A 10,904-nucleotide genomic window follows, 5' to 3' on the forward strand; every position below is an offset into this window, starting at 1 on the left:
ATATGGATGGTGCCTCCCAGTATAACATGTGATAGTGATGGTGCCTCCAGTATAACATGTGATATGGATGGTGCCTCCCAGTATAACATGTGATAGTGATGGTGCCTCCAGTATAACATGTGATATGGATGGTGCCTCCAGTATAACATGTGATATGGATGGTGCCTCCCAGTATAACATGTGATATGGATGGTGCCTCCCAGTATAACATGTGATATGGATGGTGCCTCCCAGTATAACATGTGATAGTGATGGTGCCTCCCAGTATAACATGTGATAGTGATGGTGCCTCCCAGTATAACATGTGATAGTGATGGTGCCTCCCAGTATAACATGTGATAGGTATGATGGTGCGTCCCAGTATAACATGTGATATGGATGGTGCCTCCCAGTATAACATGTGATATGGATGGTGCGTCCCAGTATAACATGTGATATGGATGGTGCGTCCCAGTATAACATGTGATAGGTATGATGGTGCCTCCCAGTATAACATGTGATATGGATGATGGTGCATCCCAGTATAACATGTGATAGGTATGATGGTGCCTCCCAGTATAACATGTGATAGTGATGGTGCCTCCCAGTATAACATGTGATAGTAATGGTGCCTCCCAGTATAACATGTGATATGGATGGTTCCTCCCAGTATAACATGTGATATGGATGGTGCCTCCCAGTATAACATGTGATATGGATGGTGCGTCCCAGTATAACATGTGATAGGTATGATGGTGCGTCCCAGTATAACATGTGATAGTGATGGTGCCTCCCAGTATAACATGTGATAGTGATGGTGCCTCCCAGTATAACATGTGATAGTGATGGTGCCTCCCAGTATAACATGTGATATGGATGGTGCCTCCCAGTATAACATGTGATAGTGATGGTGCCTCCCAGTATAACATGTGATAGTGATGGTGCCTCCCAGTATAACATGTGATAGTGATGGTGCCTCCCAGTATAACATGTGATAGTGATGGTGCGTCCCAGTATAACATGTGATATGGATGGTGCCTCCCAGTATAACATGTGATATGGATGGTGCGTCCCAGTATAACATGTGATATGGATGGTGCGTCCCAGTATAACATGTGATAGGTATGATGGTGCGTCCCAGTATAACATGTGATAGTGATGGTGCCTCCCAGTATAACATGTGATATGGATGGTGCCTCCCAGTATAACATGTGATATGGATGGTGCGTCCCAGTATAACATGTGATAGGTATGATGATGCCTCCCAGTATAACATGTGATAGTGATGGTGCCTCCCAGTATAACATGTGATATGGATGGTGCCTCCCAGTATAACATGTGATAGTGATGGTGCCTCCCAGTATAACATGTGATATGGATGGTGCCTCCCAGTATAACATGTGATATGGATGGTGCCTCCCAGTATAACATGTGATAGTGATGGTGCCTCCCAGTATAACATGTGATAGTGATGGTGCCTCCCAGTATAACATGTGATATGGATGGTGCCTCCAGTATAACATGTGATAGGTATGATGATGCCTCCCAGTATAACATGTGATAGGTATGATGGTGCATCCCAGTATAACATGTGATAGGTATGATGGTGCCTCCCAGTATAACATGTGATAGTGATGGTGCCTCCCAGTATAACATGTGATAGTGATGGTGCCTCCAGTATAACATGTGATATGGATGGTTCCTCCCAGTATAACATGTGATATGGATGGTGCCTCCAGTATAACATGTGATATGGATGGTGCCTCCCAGTATAACATGTGATAGTGATGGTGCCTCCAGTATAACATGTGATATGGATGGTGCCTCCCAGTATAACATGTGATATGGATGGTGCCTCCCAGTATAACATGTGATAGGTATGATGCCTCCCAGTATAACATGTGATATGGATGGTGCCTCCCAGTATAACATGTGATAGTGATGGTGCCTCCCAGTATAACATGTGATAGGTATGATGCCTCCCAGTATAACATGTGATAGTGATGGTGCCTCCCAGTATAACATGTGATATGGATGGTGCCTCCAGTATAACATGTGATATGGATGGTGCCTCCCAGTATAACATGTGATATGGATGGTGCCTCCCAGTATAACATGTGATAGTGATGGTGCCTCCCAGTATAACATGTGATAGTGATGGTGCCTCCCAGTATAACATGTGATATGGATGGTGCCTCCCAGTATAACATGTGATAGTGATGGTGCCTCCCAGTATAACATGTGATAGTGATGGTGCCTCCCAGTATAACATGTGATATGGATGGTGCCTCCCAGTATAACATGTGATAGTGATGGTGCCTCCCAGTATAACATGTGATATGGATGGTGCCTCCCAGTATAACATGTGATAGTGATGGTGCCTCCCAGTATAACATGTGATAGTGATGGTGCCTCCCAGTATAACATGTGATAGTGATGGTGCCTCCCAGTATAACATGTGATAGTGATGGTGCCTCCCAGTATAACATGTGATAGTGATGGTGCCTCCCAGTATAACATGTGATATGGATGGTGCCTCCCAGTATAACATGTGATAGTGATGGTGCCTCCCAGTATAACATGTGATAGGTATGATGGTGCCTCCCAGTATAACATGTGATAGTGATGGTGCCTCCCAGTATAACATGTGATAGTGATGGTGCCTCCCAGTATAACATGTGATAGTGATGGTGCCTCCCAGTATAACATGTGATAGTGATGGTGCCTCCCAGTATACAAGTAAGACGCGCAAACGCGGGAAGCGAACGCAGCTCGTGTGTGTGTGGTTGTGTGTGTGTGTGTGTGTGTGTGTGTGTGTGTGTGTGTGTGTGTGTGTGTGTGTGTGTGTGTGTGTGTGCTACAGCTGCGCCCTGTGTGTGTGTGTGTGTGTGCTACAGCTGCGCCCTCTGGTGTGTCGTTGTTGAGCAGCAGTAAACAGGACTGTGACTGCTTAGCTAACGTTAGCCCATATGCACACACTAGTACACATAGCCTAGTTACAGACAGTGTCGTTGTGACAGTATTATTTTTATGTTGGGCCTAGTACAGCAAGTTACAGACAGTGTCGTTGTTAAGCAGCGGCGGGTGGTTTAACAGCGGGACACACAGACATTCAGCCCTTGCTGTCTAGCTGCGTCAGCCCTTGCTGTCTAGCTGCGCCCTCTGGTGGCGGGCGGGTGGTGTAACAGCGTGACACACAGACATTCAGCCCTTGCTGTCATACTAAGTGGCTCACTGCGTTCGCAAACATGTGATAGGTATGATGATGCCTCCCAGTATAACATGTGATAGTGCCTCCCAGTATAACATGTGATAGGTATGATGGTGCCTCCCAGTATAACATGTGATAGGTATGATGGTGCCTCCCAGTATAACATGTGATAGGTATGATGGTGCCTCCCAGTATAACATGTGATAGTGATGGTGCCTCCCAGTATAACATGTGATATGGATGGTGCCTCCCAGTATAACATGTGATATGGATGGTGCCTCCCAGTATAACATGTGATAGTGATGGTGCCTCCAGTATAACATGTGATATGGATGGTGCCTCCAGTATAACATGTGATATGGATGGTGCCTCCCAGTATAACATGTGATAGGTATGGTGCCTCCCAGTATAACATGTGATAGTGATGGTGCCTCCCAGTATAACATGTGATATGGATGGTGCCTCCCAGTATAACATGTGATAGTGATGGTGCCTCCCAGTATAACATGTGATAGTGATGGTGCCTCCCAGTATAACATGTGATAGTGATGGTGCCTCCCAGTATAACATGTGATAGTGATGGTGCCTCCCAGTATAACATGTGATATGGATGGTGCCTCCCAGTATAACATGTGATAGTGATGGTGCCTCCCAGTATAACATGTGATAGTGATGGTGCCTCCCAGTATAACATGTGATATGGATGGTGCCTCCCAGTATAACATGTGATATGGATGGTGCGTCCCAGTATAACATGTGATAGTGATGGTGTGTCCCAGTATAACATGTGATATGGATGGTGCGTCCCAGTATAACATGTGATAGGTATGATGGTGCGTCCCAGTATAACATGTGATATGGATGGTGCCTCCCAGTATAACATGTGATATGGATGGTGCCTCCCAGTATAACATGTGATAGTGATGGTGCCTCCCAGTATAACATGTGATAGTGATGGTGCCTCCCAGTATAACATGTGATATGGATGGTGCCTCCCAGTATAACATGTGATAGTGATGGTGCCTCCCAGTATAACATGTGATAGTGATGGTGCCTCCCAGTATAACATGTGATATGGATGGTGCCTCCAGTATAACATGTGATATGGATGGTGCCTCCCAGTATAACATGTGATATGGATGGTGCCTCCCAGTATAACATGTGATAGTGATGGTGCCTCCCAGTATAACATGTGATAGTGATGGTGCCTCCCAGTATAACATGTGATATGGATGGTGCCTCCCAGTATAACATGTGATAGTGATGGTGCCTCCCAGTATAACATGTGATAGTGATGGTGCCTCCCAGTATAACATGTGATATGGATGGTGCCTCCCAGTATAACATGTGATAGTGATGGTGCCTCCCAGTATAACATGTGATATGGATGGTGCCTCCCAGTATAACATGTGATAGTGATGGTGCCTCCCAGTATAACATGTGATAGTGATGGTGCCTCCCAGTATAACATGTGATAGTGATGGTGCCTCCCAGTATAACATGTGATAGTGATGGTGCCTCCCAGTATAACATGTGATAGTGATGGTGCCTCCCAGTATAACATGTGATATGGATGGTGCCTCCCAGTATAACATGTGATAGTGATGGTGCCTCCCAGTATAACATGTGATAGGTATGATGGTGCCTCCCAGTATAACATGTGATAGTGATGGTGCCTCCCAGTATAACATGTGATAGTGATGGTGCCTCCCAGTATAACATGTGATAGTGATGGTGCCTCCCAGTATAACATGTGATAGTGATGGTGCCTCCCAGTATACAAGTAAGACGCGCAAACGCGGGAAGCGAACGCAGCTCGTGTGTGTGTGGTTGTGTGTGTGTGTGTGTGTGTGTGTGTGTGTGTGTGTGTGTGTGTGTGTGTGCTACAGCTGCGCCCTGTGTGTGTGTGTGTGTGTGCTACAGCTGCGCCCTCTGGTGTGTCGTTGTTGAGCAGCAGTAAACAGGACTGTGACTGCTTAGCTAACGTTAGCCCATATGCACACACTAGTACACATAGCCTAGTTACAGACAGTGTCGTTGTGACAGTATTATTTTTATGTTGGGCCTAGTACAGCAAGTTACAGACAGTGTCGTTGTTAAGCAGCGGCGGGTGGTTTAACAGCGGGACACACAGACATTCAGCCCTTGCTGTCTAGCTGCGTCAGCCCTTGCTGTCTAGCTGCGCCCTCTGGTGGCGGGCGGGTGGTGTAACAGCGTGACACACAGACATTCAGCCCTTGCTGTCATACTAAGTGGCTCACTGCGTTCGCAAACATGTGATAGGTATGATGATGCCTCCCAGTATAACATGTGATAGTGCCTCCCAGTATAACATGTGATAGGTATGATGGTGCCTCCCAGTATAACATGTGATAGGTATGATGGTGCCTCCCAGTATAACATGTGATAGTGATGGTGCCTCCCAGTATAACATGTGATATGGATGGTGCCTCCCAGTATAACATGTGATATGGATGGTGCCTCCCAGTATAACATGTGATAGTGATGGTGCCTCCAGTATAACATGTGATATGGATGGTGCCTCCAGTATAACATGTGATATGGATGGTGCCTCCCAGTATAACATGTGATAGGTATGGTGCCTCCCAGTATAACATGTGATAGTGATGGTGCCTCCCAGTATAACATGTGATATGGATGGTGCCTCCCAGTATAACATGTGATAGTGATGGTGCCTCCCAGTATAACATGTGATAGTGATGGTGCCTCCCAGTATAACATGTGATAGTGATGGTGCCTCCCAGTATAACATGTGATAGTGATGGTGCCTCCCAGTATAACATGTGATATGGATGGTGCCTCCCAGTATAACATGTGATAGTGATGGTGCCTCCCAGTATAACATGTGATAGTGATGGTGCCTCCCAGTATAACATGTGATATGGATGGTGCCTCCCAGTATAACATGTGATATGGATGGTGCGTCCCAGTATAACATGTGATAGTGATGGTGCGTCCCAGTATAACATGTGATATGGATGGTGCGTCCCAGTATAACATGTGATAGGTATGATGGTGCGTCCCAGTATAACATGTGATAGTGATGGTGCCTCCCAGTATAACATGTGATAGGTATGATGGTGCGTCCCAGTATAACATGTGATATGTATGATGGTGCGTCCCAGTATAACATGTGATAGTGATGGTGCGTCCCAGTATAACATGTGATAGTGATGGTGCCTCCCAGTATAACATGTGATATGGATGGTGCGTCCCAGTATAACATGTGATAGTGATGGTGCCTCCCAGTATAACATGTGATATGGATGGTGCGTCCCAGTATAACATGTGATATGGATGGTGCCTCCCAGTATAACATGTGATAGTGATGGTGCCTCCCAGTATAACATGTGATAGTGATGGTGCCTCCCAGTATAACATGTGATAGTGATGGTGCATCCCAGTATAACATGTGATATGGATGGTGCCTGTTGCAGATTCCACTCCCAGTGACAATTCGCTCTCCCCTCTGATGGACGACACCAAAGTGGACGATGACATCATTTTCACGTCACCCAGTAAGACCCGCACGACCGAGGATCTGTTTGCTATGATACACAGGTAGCGTACTGTTTGTCTCTACCAGGGGTGTGTGTGTGTGTGTCTGTCTGTCTGTGAGCAGCTAATCTCTGGCACCGTTGAGCCCAGCGGTGGGAAACCTTTCCACTGATACCACACATATGGGTGGTGATATGGCATCAGTACTCCTACAGGTTCTGTCCAAACATCACGCTAATCAGTACATCTCTATAGTTATTACCGTGTGTGATCAAGACATGTCACGTCTCAAATCATGGATGCAGTGTTGGATTGTTGCACGCACATTCCCATAGAGGCCATGGAATAAATGCCAACATATTTTTTTTTAATTAATTATGCATAATATCTTTCTTTTTTTTCAATAATATTTTTATTGATTTTTACATTTTATGACAAAGACAAGACAGAAGAAAAAAAACACACAAAAAAACAGACAGCTCAGCTCAGGACACAGTTACACATATACCCATTACACCTACTGTACATCGAACCAAAAGATTAAATACAAAAATATACAAATATGGACACATTCAGTTTGGTGCTTGAAAGTCTACATGGGTTAACAACTCCCCAGAGAAAATAAAATAAGATATGCATAATATAAAACACATACCGGTAGTCACATACATATTACAAACAAAATAAAGTGAATAAGCAAGGAAGGAGGAATGATAAATCTATCCGTCAAGGTTAGTGGTATCGCTTCTGTCCAGGAGCCCTATGGTCAAGGTGGTAGTTAACTGAGGGCCAATAAATCTCAAATATGGGTCCCATATTTTATAGAAGGCATGTGTTGTGGAGCGTAGCAGGCAGGTTAGGAATTCCAACGGCATGCACTGCATGATTATTTTGTGCCAATCTTTTTTTTGTTGGTGGTTTCTCATTAATCCAAGACAACAGAATATTTTCCTAGGTCCTAAATGAAGAGATTAAACCGACGTGTATGGAACTTGTTAACAATCTTGTCATCAGGCAGCCCAAGAATCAAACACACAGGTTCGGGTTCAAACTCCATTGAAGATCTCATTCAACTGCTGCACGATACCCAACCAGTATTGTTTAATCCTATGACATGACCATATACAGTGAATATAACTTCCCTCTTCAGTTTTACACTTAAGACAGAGAGGAGATAGAGTAGGGTTCATTTTATGGCTAAGGCTAGGTGAGATCTGTAATCGTGTATGGTTCTTAGCTGAATCGACCAAGCTCTATTACACACAGAACGTTTTTTGGCATTTTCAAATATTTCACACCAAACCTCGTCTGAAATTTCAACCTCAAGATCACTTCCCCATTTCCTCTTAGCATCTTGTGTGTCAACAGTTGTTTTGGATCTTAACATGCCATACAGAATACTTATAAACCCTCTTGTAAAATCCATTGTCAGCACTCTCAATTGGATAGGTAGTTGAATTAGTTGATAGTGTTTCTGTTGTGCGTCTGAGAATGACATCCCTCTGTAACTGCTCCTAAACCATCTTCATCTGGTGCAGAAATAAGGCAACGTCCCAACTGATATCACAATTAAGGGCTATTTATTTATCCCAAGCGACAACGTGAAAAACTGCAAAGAAATCACATAATATTTTTTTAACCACAATGAATTATTACCACAAATTATGAATGCTCTTGTCAGTCAGTCATGCTGTCCTTTTAAATGTCCATGAATTGTCCATATTCTCACAATGAAATGTCCGCATGTCACAAACAAACACACGAACGATACAATGGCAATATAACTTTTACAGACACCAAACAAAACAACTGCGCCTTCTGCACAGACTTTTAGGAGTTCAGTTAAGTTCTTGTTCTTTTTTATATTATTTTCTTTCTTATATCTTTTGTGGAGACTCTCTGACATGAAAGAGCTCCTCTCTTCACCTATGCTCTGTTTGTTCTGCCCAAACCCAACAGGTGATTGAAAAGAGGTGATTAGCTGCTTAGGTGAGCCTAATTCAACCTGCCCATGAAACAGACAAACAGAGCACAAATACAGAGCACAGTAGATGGCACTATCTCACCATGCATTTACCATACAAATACCAAAATATACAGTTTGTTGCCCAAAACAAAAATACAATTTACAATATGCATTTTCAGAAAAATAAGCTAAATTAAATATTACAGCATAACAGCATACAGCATACATACAGCATAACTGGGACAGCTACACCCCCACCCAAAAATCTGAAAGATTGTCTGCGAGGTAGGTCATATTTTTGTTGTATTTGATCAAATGACATGAGTATAGGAGCAGTAAAAGAATTGTTATACCACCATCTCTCTAAGAATTAAACCCATGGTCATTAAAGGGACACTTCACCCTTTTTGCAAAAAAATATATGTTAATGACGTTTAGAAGCTTTAGATCACTTTCCTGGGGGTATTTATGTGTGTAATATGTGGTTTTAGTTATTTTAGATTGTAGCAGTGAGCCTGTTGTCTCTGATGTCATGGACACTGGTCTCACTACCTTCCTGGACTACAATCCCCATAATTCTTTGGTGCACTGCTCCTCCTTGCGGATAGGGGGAGAGCTGTCTTACTGAGACAACATGTAGTCCAGGAAGGAAGTGAGCCCAGTGTCCATGACATCAGAGACAACATGCTCACTGCTACAATCTAAAATATCTAAAACCACATATTACATACATAAAGCCCCCCAGGAAAGTGTTCTAAAGCTTCTAAACATCATTAACATATATCTTTTTGCAAAAAGGGTGAAGTGTCCCTTTAAGGCCAGGAGGAAAGTCTGGGTTCCCCTGAATTGAGGTAAGAGGTGATGTTACTTTGGCTCGACCCTCCAAAAGCCTTGTCACCTTCCATGCCTTTAATGTGTTGGAAACAATTGGGTTTTTACAATATTATTTTTGCTGTTGTAGGATCTCTGAGAAACAAGAGATTCCGAAGAGGACAATCACACTGTGCAGTTTCAATATCTAGCCAATAAATAAAGCAATAAAGCATAATGGGATTTAACTTGTCCTCCTGCGAGGACGTTTGGTAATCATGCGCCTACCGTGTTGTGGAGCTGCATGCTTAGCTGGGCTTCATTCACAGACGTTGTCACCAATAAATCCAAAAAGCCGACATTTTCGCACTTGAGGGTATCATACGCAATTCACATGAATTCACGTGAATTTGCACGTTTTTCAAAATAAAAGCAATGCGGTTTTAGTCCACCCATAAGGTAATGAAAGTATGTTTTATTTTATAATTAGCAAGTAATCAAATTTTATGTTTTTTTGTTTTTGGATGACTGCGGTGCACTGATGGTTTCTCAATTCCATTCAGATCCAAGAGGAAGGTTCTGGGCCGTAAGGATTCTGGAGACTTGAACGTGAAATCTCGCCTGTGTCCTGCGGCGCCGGTGGCCCCCAGCGCTGTCCCCGTTAACGTCATCCCACCGGCCCCTCCTCTGACCATGGCGGCAACCCTGGCCACTCCTGCCGGGTGCCAACGGACCCCGGTCCCCATCTACCGCAGCGCCAAGAAATCCAGCACCTCCAACGAAGAGTTCAAGCTTCTGCTCTTGAAGAAAGGGAGTCGCTCGGACTCCAGCTACCGCATGTCGGCCACGGAGATCCTGAAGAGCCCAATCACCCCCAAGTCCCCTGGGGACCCCCTCCAGGATGGACCCTTCAAGCAGGCCGAGGAGATGCCCTGCTCTCCGGGGGGGCTGCAAGAGCCCCCCATATCCGGCCTGGAGCCCATCCAGATCCCCGGCCTCTTCCCCAGGGCCAACGCCGAGAGCTTCACTCCAAAAGCCTTCCCCATGTCCGCCGCGTCTAGGCAGGGACGTTCCCGGATACCCCCGGTGGCCAACAGCAGCCGCTACAGCACACGTAGCCGCCTCTACACGGCTCCCATGCAAGCCATCTCGGAAGGCGAGACGGAGAACTCGGATGGGAGCCCCCACGATGACAGATCTTCCTAGAAACCCACCTGATCAGGACGCTATGCCACCTGCTTCTCAACCTCTGGTCCGGGGGACTATCGGCGGTCCAAATGGACCACGTCTGTAACTCTCAGCATTAAATAAACACTGAGGATTTTACAGGGCTTGCAATGTAGTTTAGTTAGTACTAGTATTCTAAGTACCCCTAGCTTCATATGGCCACATAACCCCATTTTATTTTATTTGATAAAA

At 44.7% G+C, this 10,904-nt stretch overlaps 1 protein-coding gene across 1 annotated transcript in view; it reads left to right on the forward strand.

Moving 5' to 3' along the window:
* The window catches only part of nhsb (Nance-Horan syndrome b (congenital cataracts and dental anomalies)), a gene marked incomplete at both ends in the record, with an annotated part of 115,490 nt that extends 104,799 nt beyond the window's left edge, over positions 1-10,691 (forward strand). The window contains 2 exons of the mRNA XM_083759875.1: positions 6,649-6,772; positions 10,049-10,691. Of these exons, the coding sequence (XP_083616001.1) occupies positions 6,649-6,772; positions 10,049-10,691 (767 nt within the window). The remainder of the gene's footprint in view (positions 1-6,648; positions 6,773-10,048) is intronic.
* Positions 10,692-10,904: the final 213 nt, after the last annotated feature.

Source organism: Protomyctophum parallelum, assembly GCF_964188405.1.
Source record: "Protomyctophum parallelum genome assembly, chromosome: 2".
In the NCBI taxonomy this organism is placed as follows: Eukaryota; Metazoa; Chordata; class Actinopteri; order Myctophiformes; family Myctophidae; genus Protomyctophum; species Protomyctophum parallelum.